This window comes from Alosa sapidissima, chromosome 20 (genome assembly GCF_018492685.1).
Source record: "Alosa sapidissima isolate fAloSap1 chromosome 20, fAloSap1.pri, whole genome shotgun sequence".
NCBI classification, from domain to species: domain Eukaryota; kingdom Metazoa; phylum Chordata; class Actinopteri; order Clupeiformes; family Clupeidae; genus Alosa; species Alosa sapidissima.
Window position 1 is genome coordinate 3101005 of NC_055976.1, and position 25238 is coordinate 3126242.

General features: G+C 39.8%; 1 protein-coding gene across 5 annotated transcripts; it reads right to left on the bottom strand.

The window, feature by feature from the left end:
• Positions 1 to 881: 881 nt before the first annotated feature.
• Positions 882 to 25238, bottom strand: st3gal5 (ST3 beta-galactoside alpha-2,3-sialyltransferase 5). Of its 5 annotated transcripts, none has more exons than XM_042074933.1 (7): positions 25011 to 25238; positions 13788 to 13868; positions 11410 to 11527; positions 10844 to 11181; positions 4655 to 4841; positions 4038 to 4196; positions 882 to 2723 (listed from the first exon to the last, which is right to left on the bottom strand). In XM_042074933.1, exons 2-7 carry the CDS (start codon positions 13823 to 13825, stop codon positions 2466 to 2468), a joined length of 1098 nt encoding a protein of 365 aa, XP_041930867.1. In that variant the 5' UTR covers positions 13826 to 13868; positions 25011 to 25238; the 3' UTR covers positions 882 to 2465. The 5 variants fall into 5 exon arrangements, with proteins under 5 accessions (XP_041930867.1, XP_041930871.1, XP_041930866.1 ...); XM_042074937.1 differs by having other exon boundaries at positions 13788 to 13884; XM_042074932.1 differs by having other exon boundaries at positions 13788 to 13912.

Below are 25238 nucleotides of genomic sequence, written 5' to 3' on the forward strand. Positions count from 1 at the left end.
CCTTCCACTCAAAGTAGCTCATTGAATTTGTTAAGGTTCTTTTGTTTTTTTCTTCTTCTGGGATTTTGTTCAGAGTGCCTATATCAATCTATCATTGAGATTTAACCAAAACATTTAATGTCATAACTTAAATTCTGAACTTTCAGTAATTCTGAAAAGTGAACTTCAAACAAGGACTTGCAGATGGCATAGTCCTGTGTTTTCATGGCAAATTTGTGCTCCCATGACAAATGAGAAAAAGGAAATCCTTAGAAACTGACACATGAATTTGAGTGCAGTATCCACTCCATCTATTGGCAAAGCAATGTTATTACAACACAAGCACTAACAATTTGTGTGACATTCAAATTCAAGTTTGGTGACAGTTCAATGGCATGTTCAGCTGAAATACAATGCTCTATTAGAAGTTGTAGTAGAATGTATTGGCCCTCAAATACAAACATGTGTTGAATGAAAACAAAATAAAAGTTTATGCTCAGCTATGAGTTATTCCATTCACCCTTTTTGCACATTAGTGCTCCCATGACAAATGAGAAAATGGAGATCCTGAGTAACTGACACATGAATTTGAGAGCAGTATCCACTCCATCAATCAAGCACTAATTGTCAGAAGACGTACAGACTGTGCCACAGAGACATGAGTACATCCTAGAATGAGTACAACTGTTCATGAAAACAGAATTTGAGGTGGCCTTAATCATTTAACGTGTTAACTGGCTTGAGAGGCGACTCCAATGGTGGTCACTGTTATTATGTTAAACTAATTAAGTTAAAGATGGTATCAAGTCCAAACATGTTTAGGTTGTCTTTGTTGCAAACATAGGAAATATTGTGTACATTCTAGGTCACATATTCAATTAAAACAATCATCATACAAGTTCAACAGGAACTTCCAGCCATTTGTTTATTTGGATAACAGTGATAGAGCATATCATTGGTACTTCATTTGCAGCAATGGAATGTAAAAATATACTATATTGCCAAAACCTTGTCACAAGTACAACTATACAGTTGTTAGCCTGCATCATTCTGCAGCAACACCAGTGGCGTCCTTTTTTGAAACAGTGTACAGTAAAAAAAGTCTTAATAGGTCTGGAATGATGGCCTGAGGTCCACTGATCAAAAAGACAAGGACAAGTGAGATCTTTTTTATTCTTAGTTTCCCCCCAGAGCTTAAATGAAAGCTTTGTTGCAACGCTGCAGGATGTACAACATGATAAAGGCCTAAAATAAATACATTGGAATGATACAACAAAATTATAAAACTATGGTAAAAACAGTCAGATTCAGAACAATCAAGTACTAATGGTCATAAGTCGTACAGTGCCACAGAGACATACAGTGTACATGTCTACAATTATTTACAGGTCAAGTGGCCGATTACACCTTTTTCAACAGACACACACACACACACACGCTCACACGCACGCACACACACGCGCACACCTCAATGTTGATCTTAAATAATCTAAACCAGGGGTAGGTTATACAGTCACTGGCCTGAGTAAAGTTCACATTAGGTTGCATGCATGTTTCTCCCAAATACAAACAGAAAACACTGTAAAGTGCATATATTTATAATCTACATACATTAGACAATATCATCTGCAAACATTTCTAAGCAATGTCATTTGTAAGTACCACTTAATGTAAACAGTCTTTGCACCACACATGAGTAGAACCTAGGTACAAAAATGTCAACCTCTTTCCCTTCGAGATTAATCATACATTTTATGAATAAGATGTTTCTGTATTGCAAGTCATTATAGATCTATTGATTTGCCTTATGAAAATCAGAACATCAGTGTGAAAACTATGAGACAATTTCTGACTTAGCTGCATATATAAATATAAAAGGATGAGGTTAAAATCTAAACAAATATAAAAGGATGAGTTTAAAATCTAAACAAAAACAGTAACAACCTAAACCCATGAAGAAAGTAAGGCAGCAGCAGTGAGAGTATAGAAATTGTAGTCTAACTATATTGTTTCAACATGCATACATGCCTCTTGGAGTCAGACTACAGCCCTATTGTGTTTATTGAGTTGATCAATATATCAAAATGCTCCCATCCTTGATTCCAAGAAATATTATACAGGGTTTTTCCCTCCTCTAACACTTATCTCAACAACAGAGGTGCGTTCAAATTCGGCAAACTTTGGCGAACGTTTGTGGTGAAAATGTTTTTCTAAAGAGTTAAATTGGAACGATTTGGTGTTAGCATTCCATTGTAGCGTTCATTGCATTGTTACCTTGGTCAAGCCCACGTCCAGCTCCACTGGATGCTCATACTACCTCCTCAGCCTGTTTGCGAGTCTTTGCAAATGTTCACCTGTTTGCGAATTTGAACGTATATCAGGTCATCTTGGCCATCTTGGCCAAAACACACGGCTTTGAAAACATACTCCTCCACATTAATCATCTGACGGGGCAGAACTGCTCTGGGCAGTCAAGAGAGGTGGCATCAGCTGGGGCAGAAACTGCAGTAGATACCCCCTGTGAGATCTGTGATGGTGCCCTCTGCCACTAGGCTCTGGAGGAGTGCCCGTTCCTGGTCCACATTGTGCATCTCCTGGGTCAGCATGGCGGACATGGGCAGACTGTCGTAGTAGTGCAGCGGCGCCTCCCTCTGGCTGAGGTTATAGCCAAAGCCAACTAGGCTCACCTCATCACACAAGTAGGATGCCAGGTTAAGAGCAGACATACCCAGGGTCGGCACGTTCTGTAATGACAGGAAATCACACTATTTACTATTTTTACTCCTTTGTGATATAAGGCTTCATCAACCAACAACCTGATTTTGGGAATGTCTGCAATGACATCATATGGTTCACAAACACACTTCTCTTCAACTAAGAGTGATATATTGCTGATTCTTTCATGCATTACATACGCAAGGATTTTCTGTTTCTTTTTCCTTTTGAGGACATACATTAGCCCCTTTCAGATATACCCTGGACATCATCCGGAGGTCACGCTGTATGTGTGAACACAAATGTCCGAATTATTTGACCTTGAAATCACCTGGGTCTTACACTGCCCTGTAGTACTAAGTGCAGAGGTTCCGCGGGTGCGGGTATGTCTGAACACAAAAGGGTAAAACGCGGGCGATTCACACCTTGGCTGTGTGATGCTAATGGTGTCCCCATTGCTTAACTGTATAAGGCTATGACTATAATAATGAAGTTCATCCATTAATTCTTGTTCATGACAGACTGGCGCTAATTTGCAAAGACGGGAAGTTCCCATGTAGGACCTGGGAACTGTGTGTTATGCAAATACAGCGGTAAAGTTGGTTTTATATTGGCCATTGGATATTCAACAGATTTGATCCATTCAGCACTTGCTAAAACAGACAAATTTGTGCCAAACCAATTTTGATATGTTTATACCTGCCAATATAACACAAAACACTTTGTATATAGAATTCAAAATGTAAATGTCCAACATAAACGCGGTAATGCACATCCACTATGTGAACAGTCAAAAAGCAAGCCAAATTCTGAGCCAAGATAGCAACCATTGCATTACTATTTAACTGTAGGCTATGTCCAGATTGTCGTGATAGCCTTTATGTAGATAGTGTTTCAGCTGGATGTAAACGACAGCCAAACGTAGGTGCTACAGAAAATACGATCTTAAAAGGACAACTTTCAATCTCTAGGATCTTCTTATTGCAAGTGCATCTTGGGGCAAGTGTGACAAAAGGAAACATGAAACATTTCAAGAGAAAATAAAACACGTTTTCAGACCTTCTTTTAGTTTCAATGATCTGGACTTGCCTTATATTAGCATTATTATATCATTAATATTGAACCTATATTGTGCCCCATGCCCCGACAATACAGTAGTATTGTGCGTCAACCCTGGTTCCTCCCCTCCCCTTAAACCAGCTGGAGTATTTACTCCCGGTATGAACAAGTCCCACCTGGGCGATTTCTGTATGTGAGGGTCAATTACCGGACCCAATTATCGGGGCATTGTCTTTGAGTTCATATCTGAAAGGGGCTATTGAGAATAGAATTATTCTACCTACCTGGTCCCAACCCCAGAGCCGGAACTTTGGCTTTGGGTACTGCAATAGATCTAAGGCCGTCTCCCTGATGATCTCTGGATTCAGGACGTAGAACTGCGATAACTTTATTGGGATTTCATCAGGCACCTTCTGCCAGAAGAACAGCCAGTCCCACAATGGCTGTGTATTGGGAGGAAGCCATTCATAGTATTTTAGTAGTTTGAATTTCCCCTTGGGGATCAATAAAGTATCTATCTATCTATTCCTGCTATTTACAATAACTTCCCTTTGTGCCGTGAGGGGAGAAGCATGCATATGCATATATATATATATATATATGGACTGAACAGATCAGCTGATTTGATTGATGGACTTCTGTTTCATACTACCCATAATCATTAAATCGCTTTGATTTATTCTGCAATGCAATTTACACTTCTGCATGCTACAATCAAACCTGCAAGGGGCCCTCATGTACAAACAAACACCAACAACAAAACTAGAAAAATAGAGAAGTGGGAACAAGGTTCTACAAAAGTACATACACCAGGAATATCCTCCCTGAATCGAAGTTCATCTTCTGCACTTTCATAATATTGCTTTTCAAAGTGTGCTGTTGATGCCAGGATAATACTCACCACTTTCTGTTTGGTAATCATGGCATTGAGCCAATTGAAGTCCACAGATTTATAGATCACAGCCACATACTTCAGCTTTGGGTCCATGTCCTCCCAGACCTTTGGACTGCCCTCTGGGTAGCTCATTCGAATGGTGGTATGGTTACCCACATCTTTAATGAAATTTCGCACTGGACCACTGTTCAGTCTGGGGAAAAAATACTCAGTTATCTAATGATTCAACCAATAAGAGATTACATTATATTTCTGACACTTCTATAGGTGGTCCAATTAGAATTGCCTGCATAACTTAATGGATTAGGCAAGTGGATCATAACAGTTCTGATATGATCCTCATGGCTTTTTGAAAATGTTTTGCCATCTTGAATATAACCACAAAAAGTGCTCCTGTTCAGAGAAAATTAAACATACATAATCTGTGAATCATAAACAGTTACGTTGCTCTAAGCACTAAGCAGTTGAATACACGTGGACCTGCTTAGCCCGGTGCAAAACAGAGTAACATGTTGCTGGTCATTCAAGGTCTTTCTCTTATCAAAAAAACTCAACAAGTTGATTAAAAGAGCTGGCTTTATGCTTGGAAGTACACTTGAGCCCTGTGGTAGTTGAGAAGGATGCTGCAAAAACTCCTTTGCATTATGGACAATATAATAATAATAAAATAATAAAATGTATTTATATAGCACTTTTCAAGCACAAAGCGCTCTACAGACAAACAAACAAACAAAACAAAGCAAAAAACAAAACAATAGTAATGATAATAACAATAATAATAATAGTAATAATAATAATAAATATAGCCGCAAGCGGCAATGGCGGGCCCGAGCACCTCCGGTCCGCAACCCGTGACATTTCGGTATCCAACAAAGCACTGACGCGGTGCGTTTGTGAAATGTACATATTTGATGCGTGTGCTATTTGTTTTTGTATTTAATTTTCTGGCACATATACTTGCTTGGCCAGGTGGGGGCGCAATGCAAGTCAGGCCCATGGGGTGTCATCATAATCATAATATATATTAACCTGAGAAATTTCAGACTATTCATTTTAAGCAAAGAACATTTCTGATGCACTTTATGGTTGGCCAGATGGTGGCGCTATGTTAGGTATGGAAATTACACATGTGAATATAATCAAAATAATGATATTTAATTAACATTTTGTAAATAAATTCCAAAAACTAGTCTGACTTTGGCCAGCTGTTGGTGCTGTGCAGTGGTGGAATGTAACGACGTACAAATACTTCGTTACTGTACTTAAATAAATATTCCACGTATTTGTACTTTACTTAAGTAGAATTTATAGTGCATACTTTTGACTTTTACTTCGTTACATTTTACAGCAATTATCTGTACTTTTACTCCGCTACACCATCGTTCCTTTTTACGATACATTTTATGATCAGATTTTTTTTCTCTCTGACAAACACGTTTGTTTTACCAGGGGGTTGCTACCAAAGATTCTGGAGCGCTACGTGCCCAGCTTCTAAATCTTTGAAACATAAGCTTCTAGTCTAGACCAGGCAAAGCGTGAGCTTGTAGCCATCTGCATTCGGTAGGCTATATTCACCAGACCCATGGCTACACTGGACATGCAACTGTGTTCTGTGCCTTTCTCTGTCTGTTATCTGCAGCGTTAGGGCCTCCTCTCCGATGAGATTGCTATCCACGGATCAGCGAAGTTACAGGCTATGCCCATGCTTCTGTCACACGTCTGATCATTTGCGGCACAAATAAATGGTAGACTATTATAGAACCGCTGGCCGGAAAAAAAACGTAGCATTTTCCAGATTAGAAAATATTTCTTAATTGTGTGTGATCAAATAAAGAGGCATAGCCTACAATTGGGGGGGTAGAAATGTGAGCGCTCATTCAATGTCTATGTGCGTCTGTGCAAGTGAAACTGAACCTAATCATAAAGACACCTTTCTCAGCAACTTTTCTGTTCAATCAGCAGAATTGGCATTACGATCCACCCAACGTTTCCCTGGTCTACCCCGTTAAACTTCAGGCTCTCGTGTTTTGCTGAATGATATACTCAGCAGATCACCCTAGTAGATAACCAGAATTACAATCTCTAGAATTGTAGGTCAGAATGTAAACTGGGCCACAGATGGTAAGCACAATTTCATTAGCTTAAAACTATCTAGTCGAATATAGCCTAACCTAAAACTAGCTTAATTAAAATGCCACAGCCCATACTATTTTTTCTTTTAGAATATAGATATTAAGAGAATAAATCATTATGCAAATACTTTTACTTTTAATACTTAAAGTACATTTAAAAGCAGGTACTTTTTACTTTTACTTAAGTAGGGTTGTCATTGTGGTACTTTTACTTTTACTAAAGTAAATATTTCTCTGTGTATTTGTACTTTTACTTAAGTACTGAGATTCAGTACTTCCTCCACCACTGGTGCTGTGCCAGACAGGCATATTGGGTGTTTGGATGTCATATACACCTAATCTGATTAATCTGATGCATCTGATTGTGATATCCAACAGACATGGAAAAAACACATTCCTTCTCTTGCCAATTGGTGGCACTATGCAAGGCATGTTAATAAGACATATGAATGTCATCATCATGATATCTAATTTTGTGTAAAATTTCAGATCAATCAGTCAAAGCATTGAACATGTTTGGCACATTTCCTGATTGGTCAGATGGTGGCGCTATGCTAGGCATATGAATTACACATGTGAATATCATCACAATAATGATATCCAATATTTTGTCAAGTTTCAGATCAATCAATAAAGGCATTGCCAATTTCTGGCACATATTCCTGCTTGGCCAGGTGGTGGCGCTATGCCAGGCAGGCCCATTGGGTGTCTGGATATCTTCATAATCATAATCTCTATTAACCTGAGAAGTTTCAGACCATTCATTCAAGCATAGACCATTTCTGGCACATTTCCTGCTTGGCCAGATGGTGGCGCTATGCTAGGCATGTGAATTACACTTGTGAATATCATCACAATAATATCCAATATTTTATAAAGTTTTAGATGAATCAGTTAAGGCATCATCCATTTCTGGCACATTTCCTGCTTGGCCAGGTGGTGGCGCTATGCCAGACAGGCCCATTGGGTGTCTGGATGTCATCATAATCATAATATCTATTAACCTGAGAAGATTCAGACCATTCATTCAATGCACTGTGACTTTATGACACATTTCCTGTTTATATGGTGAGATATTGAAACCATAATATATTACAACATTCGTTCATCTTGGGGAGATAGACACCTACCAAATTTGGTGTGTGTAGCTGAAAGTATATGCCCACCACGGGATCAGTCATCTAAGGGGGCGTAAGGGGGCGCTAGCGAGTCTCTGGGCCATACCCGTGGCCAAGCTTTTTTACCTAGCTGCTTTGTGTGACACCTGATGTGTGTGCCAAATTTCAAGACTTTTCTATTATGTTAACCACCTCAAAATATTTGCCAACAACGGGATCAGTCACCTAAGGGGGCGCTAGCGAGTCCCTGGGCCACGCCCGGGGTCAAGCTCTTGTACCCAACTGCGATGTGTGACACCTGACGTGTGTGCCAAATTTCAAGAGTTTTCGACCATGTTAACCACCTCAAAAACAGGAAAGCAAAAAAGTAGAATAACAATAATAATACTCGATAATAATAATAATAATCCTTACAAAAACAATAGGGCCTTGCGCCCTTCTGTGCTCGGGCCCTAATAATAATCTTTCCAAAAACAATAGGGCTTCGCACCTCTCGGTGCGCAAGGCCGTCCCGGCCTCGCGCACCGTCGGTGCTAGGGCCCTAATAATAATCCTTACAAAAACAATAGGGCCTTGCGCCCTTCGGTGCTCGGGCCCTAATAAAAATGATAAAATAGTAAACTACCAAACTACAAACACAAACTTAACTAAATATATATAAAAAAGAAAATAGAAAAAGGTATACAGTATAGTACCCATTACCCAAGACAAAATAAACAAACAGAAATGATAATAATGATAATAAATTAGCAGAGACATGAGTGGAATCATTCACTATTTAAGGAAAGCAATTTTATATAAGTGGGTCTTTAGACTAGATTTGAAAACAGCCACAGATGGTGCAGATTTGATGTTATAAGGGAGGCTGTTCCAAAGCTTGGTTGCTCTAACTTCAAATGATTGGTCACCCCTAGTTGACAGTTTACTTTCTGGAACAACTAAAAGTTCCAGGCTGGAGGATCTGAGGGGCCGAGCTGGACAGTAGGGGGTTAATAAATCTGTTAAATAGTCAGGTGCCAAACCATGTAATGCTTTATAGGTAATAAGGAGGATTTTAAAATCAATCCTAAAACTCACTGGCAACCAGTGAAGATTGGCCAGAACTGGGGTGATGTGTTCCCTAAATTTAGACTTTGTCAAAAGTCTGGCTGCTGAATTCTGAACAGTTTGTAAACGAGAGATGGAATGACGATTTAAACAGGTGAATAAGGCGTTGCAGTAATCAAGTCTAGATGAGACAAATGCATGTATAATTCTCTCTGTGTCCTTTAAAGAAAGCATTGATCTGATTTTGGAAATGTTTCTCAGTTGATAATAACAGGACTGCACAAGGAGTTTTACATGTTGGTCAAATTTTAAATCTGTATCGAATAAAACCTCTAAGTTTCTAGAAGTAGTCTTGTTATTTGAGGCTAAATTTCCAAGAAAAGTCTTAGCTTGATTATAGACTTTGTCAGGGCCAATGAAAAGGACTTCTGTTTTGTCAGAGTTAAGCTGTAGGAAATTCTGAGACATCCAGTCTTTCACATCAGCTATGCAATCCTGCAGTACAGTTAGCTTGTTAAGCATGTTTTTGGTTTGACTGAGAGGTACAGCTGTGTGTCATCAGCATAGCAGTGAAATGATATGTTATGGCGGCGAATTATGTGGCCTAGAGGTAACATATACAGGGAAAACAATATTGGTCCTAAAATTGAACCTTGGGGAACACCGCAAGTAATAGCTGAGGTAGAGGAAGTAAAATGACCTATTGAAACAAAAAATGTCCTGTTGGATAAATAGGATATGAACCAGTCCAAAGCAGGACCCGTTATGGCAACCCATTCTCTTAGTCTTCTAATTAAAATAGCATGATCAATGGTATCAAAAGCAGCGGTGAGATCCAGCAACACCAAAACAGAGTGCTCACCAGAATCAGCTGCCATTAGTAGATCATTGGTTACCCTGATAAGAGCAGTTTCAGTGCAATGCATAGGACGAAAACCTGACTGAAATTTCTCCAGGATGCTATTGCCCTTTAACACTTCAGAAAGTTGCATCAAGACCACCTTTTCCAGAATTTTGGAGATAAAGGGCAATTTAGAGATTGGACGAAAGTTTTTTAGAATGGAAGGATCAAGGTTTTTTTAGGAGGGGCTGGACACTGGCTGTCTTGAAAAGGTCAGGGACACACCCTGAGGAAAGAGAATTATTTAAGATTGATACAACACCTCACATCCGCTGCATGAACTACTGGTCAGACAACAGAGTGTTTTCAGCTGGAGGTTGCTTCAACCTCGCTGTAATAAGGACCATTACAGAAAATCATTCCTGCTATTTACAATAACTTCCCTTTGTGCCGTGAGGGGAGAAGCATATTCTGAGAGACAATGAAAGTTTACAATCAATTGCACATAGTCTTATCATAATTGTATTATTTTTGTATATATGTGTGATATATGTTAATACTATTAATTGCTGCCATAATTTCCCTCTGGGGATGAATAAAGTAAACTATCTATCTATCTATCTATCTTATCTGAAATACCAAAGTGGGAGAGAAGAAAATGCTTATATCATACAAAAATACATCTAGCAAATAATTTGAAATATACAATCCATCCATCCTCTCCATAAATTATTACAGTAGGCCTAACCCTCTCTATTGATTGGTGCAAAACTCATAGCATCTCCCATTTACGTTTGTCCATATACTGTTCGTTAAATGTATTCAAAGTGACAATGTGTCGCTTTGAATACATTTGTGTTGTAGCAGAAATGCAGCATGATTTTGTTTTGAGTCTCAGTGCTTTAAGCATGTCTCTCAGAGTGAAATCAATATCTCGATTTTCGATATTTGCCATATCCAATTATTTCCTAGTAAATTATTTACTATTTACTATATCAGTAACAAAAATCAACATACTGTTTAACCATATGATGTAACAAGGGAAAGGGGTACCTACCGAATAACCATGTCAAATTGGTCAATTAGTGTTCCAAGTTCCAGCCCACGCAAGATCCCTCCATTGCCAACCACCACACATCGCTGGCAATCTTTCCCATGATGTTCCTGAGTGGGGGAGGGCGGCAGACGCCTCAGGACCTCCATGAGCTTGTCCTGCAGGTCCAGAAATCCAAAGGGAGGGGGATATTGGAAAACTGTATCCGTTGAACTGGTTTCTCTCCAGAGAAAAGGCTCTATCACTGGGGTGGTTGTGGGAATCCGAGCCTCAATTCTTTTCCGGGCAAATGTAGGTCTGCATTCTCTTGTTAAGACACTTCGCACATAGGTATGCACCAACTGGAAAATGTTTAGAAAATGGTTTAGTGCAAAGGACCTCAGTTTTTCCCCCCAAAAACATCTTATCTGTTTTATATCACTAAGTCTGCTGCTATTACTTTTGCAACTATATAAGTAATGTAATCCATTAATTTATTTGCACTGTTCCGTGGTAATTTTCATATTGATGCTAACAAAATTCTCACCACAAATTTACTCGTAACATGTGAAACCATAAATGCTCGTTACCTCTTGATGTTTGGGATCCACAGGCCATTCGTAAGGCTTTGGGTTGGTGTTAAAAACCACCCCTTTCAGAACCCAGGGCGAGGCCAATGCTAGAACGATGAGAGGCACAAGGAAACGCCTGTGGCAATACATCACAGTCAAAATGTTAAATCAAAAGCATTAACTACAGAATTAGTCATGATGTAAATATTTAGGGCTGTATTTTGGGCTCCAGCGCATGGCGTAAAGCTCGTTATTCACCCGCGTAAAGCTTAATTCGGTATTTTGCACGTTTATTTTTTAAACATTGCGACCAGGGGTGTGGCAATTAACAACCTAGGGAGGGGCCTGGCGCGTTGTCTAAAAATCGCTATCATACACCACCTAAACCTGGTCAGAAGTCAATGGCGAGTTGTTCATATGCTATTTTAAGAGCGCATGTCAACAGTCATATTGGCAGGTGCACGCACCATCCTTCTATCATTCATGAACGCACACCAGCGCACGTCCATGCAAAGCATTACAAATTGCACGATTACAATGGGAAACATAATTAGAATAAAGATATTACGAAATACTGTACATCTCATGATGAGTAGTTATTCACCATCATTTGCAAATTGGTAATGACGGTTAAAAGTGATTAGGGGAGAGACGAGAGACACGTATGGAGCACAGCTGAAGACGCACTGTCACGAGATATAAGCAACTCCTCTGCAGGATAAATGTTGTTTTATTCAGTCATTTGAGCAATATTAGGGTAAGTGTTGCTTTTTCCAGCCTATGTTTTCGATGGTAACCCATTGTCAGTCAATAGTGAAAGTAACTGCATATAACTGTCTTCGTTGACTGACACCTTGGTTAAGTTAGTTTCACTTTGCCAATGAGTTCAAATAATAGACGAGTGCAAATGCGTGAAGGCTATGCTAGGTTTTAGTAATGCATGGTTTAAGAATGACTATTTCATACGGTCTCGCAAGCAGCCTCCTTCAAATGCGCCGTTGAATGCCAAAATACCGATGCATTTATTTGACATATTTTCATTATTTGACGCTTTGCGCCGTTAAAGGGAATGCCAGATGTCATTCTCATTGGTTTAAAATGATGTTACGCCCCAAACACACCCATATGACTGATTAAAAAACCTAGGAACACCTTGTTGCGCCATGCGCTCCACTTTTGATAACGAAACCCCTCCCAGTGTGAACTGGACATCCTACTAAATTTGAATAGACTTTTGACGAGTGACGATGCACTTTAGAATGTCATGATAGGGCCCCTAGTGAATTTAAGAATGTTTTCATTACATTTTGTGATCATGTTCTCATAACAACTAAGCAGGGGTACATTTTCCAAAAGGAACTATTTAGAACCATACAGTTTTGATGTGTTTCCCAAAACCATAGTTTGAACCATCAAGGTACAAGATACATTGGTAAAGGAGAAGCCAACAGCTAAAGTAGCCAGGCAGCTACAGCGCTACACTCTGGAGACATTTAGATACAAAGCATGCATTATGAAGTTACTAAGTTATGGCACAAAAAGTTTAAGAATCACTGGTCTAGAGGAATACGCCTGGATTCAGGGGAAACTAGGGCGGGGAGAGGGGGCAGACCTTGTGAGGATGCACATGTACTGGGTGTTTCATGAAAATACCGCCAACAGCGGACTAACAACCAAAACGATGGCGTTTAGTTTGCCTTTGTAGCCATCTCTGGCTAGCCCTTGCTTGAGACATAACTTCTGTAGAGGTTTAAAGCAAATACGAACGTCAATTTCTTCAGAAATCGACTCTAAACATGCTTCAATTATGTTTGTATCAGCAGCCATTTCACACTAGTTTCAGTAGGAACTTTTCCCCATGAACACAACGGAAGTGAGATCAGTGGGCGTCTCTAGCTGTTTTCCGGTTGTGAGGGTTTTGGCCCAGAAGTTCGTTCAGCATGATGCAAGCTTCTGGTTATCCAGATTACTTCTACTGTATGGCCGCTTTGACAGTGGCCATCAAGTCTGTGGCCTCCGCAGATCACCAGCCCCTCACACTCTCCACCACCGATGTGTGTGTGGCACTGAGCAGGACTAATGCATGTAAGGCTGCTGGTCCTGATGGTATCCTTGGACACATGCTCAGGGCCTGTGCAGCTGACTGAGGTTTGGACTGACATATTTAATACTCATATTTAAACAAGCCCAGGCAGCTGTCCTGGCGTGCTTTAAAGGCGTTACAGGTCTCTCCGCAACCCAACCAGCAGGTTCAGAGGAAGCTTCTTCCCAGCGGCTGTCAGCCTACTGAACTCTAGCTCTGCATCCCGGTGACAACCAATAAACTAAACTAACAAATCTTGTTAATGGTGCCTTTTGCTTTTTATTAACATGTAACACTTATACTAAGTGCTTACCTTTGACAACAAAAGCGAAGAGTTCTTGATACCAACATGGTGGGAAGGGAATGCTTCGGCTGTTCTCTTACAGCTCTTCTCCTGATGAGGAAAACCCCTGTCCATTTGATTAATCAAAGATAATTCTGCAAAACAAAGATAAAGACTGTTTCTCTAATGATAATACGACTTGTACAGAATGTAACATGACATTCCATATGACATTTCTTTAGTTTGTAGATGAAGATATTATCAACCAATAATATCCATAAGTAGTTGATATTTTCCACAATTAGCTCAAAAACATAAGGTGCACTTTTGTCTCAACTGTGTCTCTGTACCCATATGGAGTACACTTGAGACAATACCATGGTACCATTGAGACACCCATTTTTAATGACGTAAAGTTAATTAACCATTCATTGCTAAATTTAATAAAGAAAAAAATAACAATTACTAATAAGTATTTTAATTTAAATTCATTCATGTAATTCAAATTAGCACTGCTTAAAAGGAATAAAACAGGAATATATATTTATTTGATACACAGGAATCGATATGGCGAACAGTACAAATGGAATGTTCAAGTTCAAAGAGGACACTAATACGCATGTGCAGAGCAAAACTCACAATTTGGGCTTGCTGCGCACGCAAGACATTTAAAGGGGACCTATGCAATTTTTTCAATTTAAAGGGCCGTTCTGTAACACGTCATCTTTTCGCCAATTTCTCACTTTTGCTGTTGTATTTTTCTCTACAGAGCTCCCCTTACAGCTTTGGGCTCCATATTTCACAAGCCTCTTTGTTTTTTTCACTGGCTCTGCCATGATGAACATCTAAAAAAAGAAGCCACTATAGCTAGCCAGTATGACTAACCAGTGCTTGATGGGGACGTGTGTATGTCAAGAGAATTTTTTTTCCCGCTCATTCTCGCTTCTCACGGGACTTCCGGATAAAGAACACTGCCAGGACGCTAGTGCAGATCTTGCAAGGCTTGTTTTCCACTTGGAGATGGTAGAGGGAGCAGGGAAAGCCACCATTCTCGCCACAACAGGTCATTTAAGCATCACAATTATTTCTAAGCTGTGTGTTTGTAACGGATGCCAGCTAGCTTAGCTGTGCGTGTGGAACGTTGGTAAACCTTACTCCCTGACGCCTCAAGAGTGCTGATGGCATGCAAGCTAGTAGCCTGGGCTTTTAGCTCAACTGTCAGCACACTCGCCTCCCGATCCGAGGTGCTGCTGTTCGCAGGTTCTAGTCCAGGCGTGTGCAGGGCTGAATCACCGGGATTCAACACAACGCAGGTTCCCGGTACATGTTCAAAGGGGAACTATGCAACATTTTCAATTTAGTAACACAGATTAGATGTTAATTTTTTAGATGTTCATTATCATGGCAGAGCCAGTGAAAACACCAAAGCGACAGTTGTGAAATATGCACCCCAAAGCTGTAGGTGGAGCTACGTAGAGAAAAATGTGACAATAAAAGTGAGAAATCGGTAAAGAAATGACTGGAGTTACAGAACGGCCCCAGAGAATGTCTAACTTAATAAGGGGATAACTTTCACTCTCAGGAAACTTCTGGCTTCTGAACTAGTTGCAGTTCCACTCTGATTCCAATGCAGGGGTGCTCGCGGGCGTGTGCAGAATTAATGGAGGTCTATGGAGCTGTACCCCTTAGAATCTGTTCTCGAGATATACATTTTTGTCTAGTAATTCAAATGTTGCATTCGAAAGGGGAGGCAAAGAAAATACACACTACTGAGTAGGCTATTATATTTTCTAAAGTCGCTTATTTGTTCTAAATGCCTTTTAAAAATGTCAATGACGTCATTCATTAGCAGAATGCTTGCGTGTTATGGGCAACAACGACCCAACCTATAAGAAATTGAAAGGACATAAGTACTCGTTCGTTCAACTTTAAGCCTATAATCCATATTGAACTTGCAGAAACTACAATCAAAGGTGCGATTTTTCAGCGACAATCAGGTGAAAGAGACAAATTTAGCTGTGTAGCTCCATAGACCCTCATTCATTTTACACTCGCCCGTGATCACCCCCAGAGGAACTTTGGTGAAACTGCAACTAAATTTGGTACAATGGGGAGGTGAACAGGCTCTCTGTAGACGGGCTCTGACGGCCCTTTAAAGGGTGTTTCAAGCAGGGACGTCACTAGGATTGAAAGACTTGGGTTGGGTTGACCAGGGTTGTAGGTAATGCGTGTGCATAGAGCGCGCCGAAATAATCATCACACCTTAAAAGGGCTTCAATGAATTGGTAGGTAGGCTACCCTTTGAGGCCTAGGCTATTTTCAGTGTAATTTTACTGTTAAGCTCATTGTAAGGGCCATCTGTTAAACTAGGCTATATAGTTTTCAAGACTATATAAGTTTAAGGCTACCCATATCTGGGAAAGTCTGATGTGATCATGCTTGTAATAATAATAATATACAAAATAAAGAAGTCTATAGTTATTTTTTGTCAGGGGTTACAGCTGACACACCATCACCACTGTGTGATTTAAACATACACATGTGGATGAAGTGACCCCCCCCCACCCCCGCCCAAAGGTGAGATGTTCTCAGTTAAGTGAAACCTGACTAGAAGAGAACACTGACAAGACTTGCACAATAATCCTCTCTTGAGCAATCGCTGACTGGAGGTGAATGTTAGTCAAGTCAAGTCAAGTCAAGTCGGCTTTTATTGTCAATTTCTTTACATGCACTGGTCATACAAAGAATTGAAATTTCGTTTCTTACTTTCCCATGCAGACATAGACATGCTTTAAATACAGACATAGACATACTATGGACATAGCCATAGACAATAAACATTAAATTAAAGTGCAAGACTGAAATATAGAACATGTATGTATCAAAATAGAAATATAGGACATATATATATAAAAAAAAAAAAATAGAGGTAGTTGTGTTGTATATTTCTGTAGTCTTAACAGTTACATGAAGTTTAAACTTGTGTGACCTGTATATTTACATTGATATGCAGTATGTTAGCCTAGAAATCTAGACGCACCCTAGCAGCGGCAAATTAATTTGCTCAGCCTGTACGTCTAGTATCAAACCATAGGGATTTCTATTGGCTGACGCTGTGGACGTCATCCAATCACAGCGCTCTATTTTGTTAGAGAGTCTTAAAGGGGTCATAGAATGCAAAACCGAGTTTACCTTGTCATAGATGAATAACGATAGTTCAGTGGGTGAAATGGAGATACAGAGAAGTTCAAAACCCCATCCACGCCTCCTTTCTGTGCAAATCTCACAATTCGAAACTCCCGCCATAAAACGGGCGAATCCAAAAGAAGCTCAGAGTTTACGCAAACTCCGAAGTGGTGCCTTATTTGGCTCTGGCCTGTACATTTGTCACGCCCCAAAATTTACATACAGACCAGCCCACTGGTTCGCTGGCCCAAGAACATGAATGGAGGTCGTGAAGATGTCAGACACTAGTTTAGCTAGCCTACTGTTGGGTTTACTTCTACAAGAATTACAAAGCAGGCAGTTTCTCTATCGAAAATGAGCCAGAGAGGTAAATGCAGTGTTCCAGGCTGCACGGAGAAAGGGGAAGTTTGTCACAGTCTTCCCAAGGATCCGAAGACTCGGCAGACATGGATAATGTTTGTCTATCAGAAGATCCCTGCAAAGTTCGACGCTCAGCTGTTCATTTGCTCTGAACATTTTACCGAAGACAGCTTTCAAAATCTTGGACAGTTTAAAGCAGGATTTGCCAAACTTCTTTTACTGAAACGAGGGGCTGTTCCGACCGTAAGGTCATCACAAACGCAAGCTGTAAGTATTATTTTGTCGCTAAGCAGTTGATAACAATGCTAGCATATCGTGTATAGCAACATACATGTACACGTAGAATGTGTTACGATTCAGTTTGTTAGCAATGGGGGTAACATTATTTCATTTCCCTGACTGTATTTCATTCGAATAAATAACATGTTGACATGTAAATCTACACTTTACGATGCACGTTTGTCCAGGTCTTCGTCAGGTTATTTTGTTATTCTATTCCAGCAAGATAGCTAAAGCTGAGTAGAATCACGATAGTTTGGTTGCTAGAAGCTAGCACTAAGCTGTAATGTTACCCACCTAAGTCGATCCTGTTACCACTTTTAGAAGTGGAAACTAGGAGTAACGTTAACATTATCGTGTAAAATGATTTCAGAGCACATCACAAGAACAACCACGAACAAAAGTTGCAGCATGCCAAACAGATCCTCCTTGTGTGGCATCTCGCGGGACGCAGCTTTCTTTTACTACATTGAGACCTCACCAACGAAGCAAAGGTAAACGTTCTAATTATTCTTATGTTATCATGAATATTATCAGACGTGTTATGGTGTTTGTGTGTTCCAAACATGTGTAGCATTATTACTGGGTAGCATTTAGTAGAGCAGTGTTGCCCAATTACTTACCTTGATGACTGAGAACATTAGTGAGCCATTCACAACAAATTAAAGAAGTATTCATAGTATGAATAGACCTATTCATACTATTCATCTCACTGAATGACCTGCATTTACTTTTGTGGGGAAGGCCCCCCACAAAAGTTTTAATTATTTTATAGATATTTGATGCAATGCAGCTGAGAACACACACGTATGATGCCTTCAGAAGACATTGTGTACAGAAATGGGTTTTGTTTAGTGAAAGTGTGAGATCAGGCCTAATTGCCAGCCATCAAAATGCAAATCATTACAGTTTTAGGCTGCTCTAACTGAAAGGCACTTGTAACAACACCGGTTAGAGTACAGCTTTGGCACAGCCTACAGGTTTAGCCAATGCTTTTGCTGTGAGTTAATAGTAGTATTTTGCTTGGTGTGTGCTTACAAAAGTGACAAGTGACAATTGTTACAACATTTCTGCTGTTTCATTTAGGTTGTACCTTGCAGCTATGCATTTCAATGAGAATGCTCAGCGCCCACAACGGAAGACAGCCAAGGGGAAACTAATGTACAGGCTTGTGTTTCCAAAGGCCAAAAGGGGAGGCATAGAACAGCACATATGCCATTTTCAGCCCAACCAATGTTACACACCCTATTCAGAGACCTTAAGGACCAGCACCAAATACCCTATATCATCATTCTATCACCCCTTTAAGGCGGGCTTAACAGGATAACGACAGTCCTGCGACGGTGAACAACAAGGAAGGTGGCTATGGCGAACGAAGAGCAGTTGTTTGAATCGGCGTTGGCGTCAACTTTGGAGGAGTTGGACTTTTTTTTGTTGAGCAACACAATGCACTTAAGTTATTCCTTTCGAAGAAGGATGTATTTGCCGTTTTGCCGACCGGATACAGATATGGTCGTAGCGCTGGCCTATTGCATGCCTAGGCAGTTTGAAAGACAATTCTCTGCCCGCCCCTTGGATTAAGCGAGGTGAATGGTTCGATTCCAGACTATACATTTCAATGATAGGATGGCCCGCCAGGCTAGGTGAATGTTGCAGAATGCCATGGAATTCTAAACAGATTACGCACTACTTCTCTCTCTGCCCTTCCTCTCCAGAAGCATTTGATCAGTGCTCTTTTTAAAAGTTGAACTAGGGCAGTGCTTGACTAGCTAATACAAACTACTGTTAATTTATGTGATCATTGAATAATCAAGCAATCATCAAACAATATTCAAACCTTAACAATTGTACCCTAGACTAAGTTATGACCCTTTTTTTTACCAGATACATCATATCCTTTGAGGCCTAGGTTATTTTCTGTGTAATTGTACTATTAAGCGCTTTGGTCATTGTAAGGGCCATCTATATTTAGGGCTATGCTATATCGTTTTCAAGACAGTGGCCTACCCATATCTGCGAAAGTATGATGTGATCATACTTGATATGTTATGTCAAGGAAAAATACTTTGTGTCTCATGATTGTTACATTCATGTCACCTGAAGCATGATGGTATATATTCAAAAGCACAGTTGATCTGTGCATGCTATGATCAACTTTTGATTCTTTGATATGGAAACCAATTTTAAGTGTGTAGGCTATACTGAGATGGTGATGCGTTTTAAGTGGGTAGCCTATAGACAGTATAGTCCAGCGTATCACGTAGACTACACCACTAGTTTCAAGTGGGCATGATGTCCCAACTGTAGCCTACACTCCACTTGTATGATGTTCCTATACGGTCTTATGCTTCTAAAATCTAGGCCTAAATGACACAAATTAAACGGTAGGGCCTACAAGCCCCAATGAAAGGAGTATGAACAACAAAAGCAACATGTCTAATGTCTATATTGGGACTAGCCTATAACTCACTACGGGTGCGTTCATAAATGCAAGCTAAACTACTATGACGCTCTGAATAAACACGATAAATTCCGAATGTACGAATGGTTAGTGTGCTCGGAGCAAGTGGCAATTTACGAACGCAAACTATGTTGACCAAACCCTGCTGACTAGTGTTAGTGCTGACTGCTAAATCTACGAAGTGATTGTAGCAGCCGTCCGCGTAGATTATTTTTACTTTCCCAACAGCACAACTGTCTAGGTCTAGGATAAGCAAAGGTGAACCGTCCATATCATGTGTCAGTAGGCCGAATCGAAGTTCATAATGTAATTATGCCTATAGCCTATGTTTGGTGCCAGGATACCGCTGTCTCGCTATCCGGCAAAAGATTCTTTGGGCGCCGCCATTGGCCGAATACCGGCGCCCATTGAGACTTACATTGAACACATGTAAACAAAACCTCAATTATGTGCTCAAACTAACGCCGCTGACTTATGACAACAACCATTCCACTTTGATTACAGAATTTGGATCAAGTAATGTGGAGAAATATCGATATTAAGAAAATTGCCGCTGCGTGACGCCATGGCATTAATGGCATTTCCCCTTGTCCATGAGTCACGTATAACAGGTCACGTCGGTGGCCGTTATCCCCCACGTCAGAGTAATGACATTCAAAAACGTACCTTTATATTACATTACAATTTATAAAGAAACGACATGTCAAAAGAATTAAGCAATATGTTAGCTGGATGACACGAATATTAGTAAGGAAAAACAAGATTTTTACCGTAATGTCCAGTGAAATTACATATGTTGTGGCGCTATTGCGCGGCACGGCCAGCAGATGACATCATTGCACTATAGCAACCAGGAGCCAGCAATAAACCTAGACACTCGAGATTGTAGGGATGTTGTCAGCCACAACGCACCATCTGAAAATCTGAATTGTGAAGTAGACCTACTCCATAGTCACGTGTGCCTGTTCATTCATTCCATGTCAATAGAACAAACCAAATTAGGCTAGGCAAATTAGGTCTTGAATTTCCCCTGGGGATCAATAAAGTATCTATCTATCTATCTATCTATCTATCTAGTAATGCAATACTACATTTAATAGCCTAAATTCCGGCGCCGTCAGGTGTGGCAGCCTACTCTTTCTGCTGTTAAAGAATGTGTTTGTGTTGTATGTATGCTGCTGCTGAGACCTTGAATTTCCCCTGGGGATCAATAAAGTATCTATCTATCTATCTACATACAATACATATGTATATATGCATGGATATACTGTATGTGTGTGCATATATATATATATATATATATATATATATATATATATACATACATACAAACAAGGATACAAGGAAGTTTATTGTCACATGCATATAGTTACTGGAAGTAAGAAATGCAGTGAAATTATGTAAGAATGATTTGTATATCAAATCTTTCATGACCAGATTTACCCCATCCAGCAGGTCTCAGGTCAGCTCTGCCTCTGATGAAAATTTAGGCAAATTGGCAACGTTTTGTAAAAGCACTCAGTATTACAATGTAACAACTATAGCCTATGTAGGTACCCACAAATACATAATGCAAGTACAATGATAGTACAGTACCTGATAGTACATGTTGTTACACAGGTTGTACCACTGTACCTAATTAGGTAGGTACACTGTAACAGCGACACATTAAAATAAAGTGTTGCCAATGTATTTCCCCAGTAGTGGACAATAAAAACTTGTTGAACAGGTGTGCTGAGCTTTGTTTTTGGCTCTTCAAAGTGTTGTAAGTAAGGTGGTGTAAGCAGCCTATAGGCAGGTGGTGAGACAGGTCAAGAAATATGGTGCAGTGAAACACTATACAGTTGATTTTCAGAAGGTGGTTTAGAGTAGTATAAATTAAATATAAATATGTGCACTGTATTACCTTATAAGAGCAGAATAAATATGGCTATGAATAACAATGTCAGTTGATATTATTTTAAATGTTGGTGACACTACATTAATAAGGAGAATACCAATAATAAACAATAATGTGAATGCAATATCAATGGGCAATAAATGCAAATCAACAAATACTATAACATACAAACAATGACTCAGAACAGCCTAAGTGCATGGTGAACAAATATGTCTTTACACCCCTGTTGACACGTGCATGCAAAAACACAGAAAGCAGACAAGGATTTTGTTTTTATAACACATGTAATAAGCAATGAACATTTGAAGATGTATTGTTTTGTTCTTCTAACATCAATAGTAGTTGTTCAGAGGTTGTAACATAATGATAAATACATGCTGCCTGTCACATTATGAATATATACCCTGTCTTGTCTTGCACATCAGAAGCAGCAGCACTATGCTATTACATCGTTCACCGTAGGGACTAGTATGAGGGAGACTGAGTTGCCAATCTCTCTTAACAGGTCCTGCATCATATCTACAAATATCTGTTCTGCTCTGCACAAATATAAGCAGGGTCTGATTTAGTGTGGCAGAGTGCTGATTGACAATAACATGGTTCCCTGCTGTGTTTGGTGGATTCCCATTGATGTTTGTGCATTCTCTTTGACTGTACATTTTATGTGTGGCATCTCATTCCTCAGTTGTCTAACATGTTTTCTGACGGCCACTGATTGCATTAGCAGTTGAAAGACCAACTTGTAACAAGGTCCCAATTGTGGATACACCCATTAACAGTCCTTGCGACCAATGACATCTGGATCAACTACAAACTTTTGATTGATTTTCAACAATGAACAATTAGTTCAGTGTAATATGTTCAGCTCTCTCCCCCATCTTAATAAGTCAACATTATATGATATGACCCTATTTTTACATTATAGCCTACATATGTTATAGCCTAACCCTTATCTATAGGTGACTGATGAGATTCATGTTAGCATATATTCATTGGCGCCACAATTAATATTGGAGCTATTTCACTGTCGCAGACCCAGACGTGCTTGGTAGCCTAGTAGTCATATAGGCCAACATGAGACTTAAGCCCCCGTGTCGTCATGACTTAGGTTAGCCTATGTTCTTACTGTTGTTATTATCTGTAGGACATATTGTCTGTGGAGCACAATTGTAGGCTTAGGCCTATATTTGATTTTCAGTAAGCTTATATATCAACGATAAAGCTTCTTTACTTTTTTGGTGTATTATTTAGGGTTTTTTTTTTTTTATCTATGTAGGCTATTTTTTTAATGTTACATTATTATTTTGTTAATACATGGAATAAATCACCACAAACACACGCGACTGTAGCCTATTGGCTTCTTCTGTAGCCTACCCGGCTTGCGCAGCGTGGCTAACAACGCCCCTAAAACAAGTGTAACCGTCGGCTCCTCGAGGCTTATTACTTAAAGGGGTGGTTCAGGATTTTGGACATAGGACCTCATTTCCAAGTAAGCAAGTGTGATATTTATCAGTGGAGACCGTTTTCAACACGTTTCATCCAGTCGTTCTAATTGCAGAGTTCGCAGGTGCTAGGCTAGCGCAAGTCAACGGTATGTGCTAGCCTGCCACTAAAAACAGTCTTACCTACTGCAAAGGACACTCGAGGCAAATTCCAGACAATCGATGTAAATGTCTGTGTTGATAGAATATTTTAAGAAATACAACTACCCTCGCATCGCGTTGCAATAGTTATACTTTGTTCCCTGAAGTTGGTAGTAGTCATTTTGCATCTCAGCGGCGGACTGATATTACCAAGGCTACTACTAGGTATCCCCATTGGAGTGCGCTTTACTGTTTACTTTTTGGCGCAGTACTACTAACTGGAGCAAGTATAATTCCGCCGCTGCTAAGACACTAGTCCCTCAAAATGTAATGCGATTGTTGAAATGCAAGGATAGAATAATGTTAGAAATAAAACTATCAATACAGACATTTACATCGATAGTCTGGCGTTATAATTTATTTGCCTTGGGTGTACTTTGGAGTGGGTAAGACTGTTTTTAGTGGCAGGCTAGCACATACCGTTGACTTGCGCTAGCCTAGCACCTGCGAACTCTGCAATTAGAAGGACTGAATGAAACGTGTTGAAAACGGTCTCCACTGATAAATATCACACTTGCTTACTTGGAAATGAGGTCCTATGTCCAAAATCCTGAACCACCCCTTTAAACGAAGTTACAGCAGCTATTAGGCCCGAGGTGCAGTGAAATGGCGTCATCTGGTGGTCATACAATTCACTCGCTATTAGACCCGAAGTGCAGGAGAAGTGGATATTCAACCACGCCATCCTTCAGGTCGCAGCGAAACGTATGTGTACTTTATGTGCTGTGTCATGCTGCCATCTAGTGGTTGTGGAATATTTAACATCCATTATAGTTCTGGGAATAGATGTGCCCTCGAATAAATGTGTACTTTGTTACAAATTATTTGGGTAATCCATCTGATAAATTGTGTTTTTCTTTTTATACTTCGTACCTTTATAAATTAAAGTGTATCATGAAGGTACCTTTTTCAATGTCATTACTCTGACATTCGACATTAGTCGACCATACATTTGGGCAATGGGCACATTGTTAGGGGTTGACACTTACTTTCTCCACATTACTTGATCCAAATCCTGTGATTTTTGTTGTATAAATGTTGTACAATTATGTAGTTTCGTATCAAAGTGGAATGGTTGTTTTCATAAGTCAGCGGCGTTAGTTTGAGCACATAATTGATGTTTTGTTTACATGTGTTCAATGTAAGTCAATGGGAGCCGGAAATCCATAAATAGCGGCGTCCAAAGAATCTTTTGCCGGATAGCATGACGGCGGTGCGACACAGCGGTTGCCAGGATGTCTATGTCATTCCTATAAGTGATTTATAAACAAAAGATTAGCTAACCTACGTTGTTTGATGACTCATTTCTCTGATATCTCCTTGGTTTCCCATTCTCCAAGTGTTGAATTGTTCATATGGTGCTGACTTCAACTCTCCTTTATCCGTTGTGTCAAGTAAAATGTAAAGAGAGCATATCTACCTACCGTTAAATACATGTAGCCTAGTCAGATGATGAACTTCAACAGTAGACTACTGTTCCAATGCTCCATCCATCACACCCCTCTCAAAAGGCTACGGTGCCTTCCTAAACCTAAACATCCAAAACTATCCTATAACATAGGCTACAGCAGCGTTCTGTAAACAAGCAGCGTGAACCTAGCGAAAATAGAATAGTTCCTTTATTCTGCTACTTGCACAATCAGTCACAATCG

Coding starts and splice junctions, on each gene's coding strand:
- st3gal5 (XM_042074933.1), bottom strand. CDS start 13,825: ATGTTGGTATCAAGAACTCTTCGCTTTTGTTGTCAAAG. Junction 11,528..13,787: donor CTTCGCTTTTGTTGTCAAAG/GTAAGCACTTAG, acceptor GTATTGCCACAG/GCGTTTCCTTGTGCCTCTCA. Junction 4,842..10,843: donor CAATTTGACATGGTTATTCG/GTAGGTACCCCT, acceptor TTTTTTCCCCAG/ACTGAACAGTGGTCCAGTGC.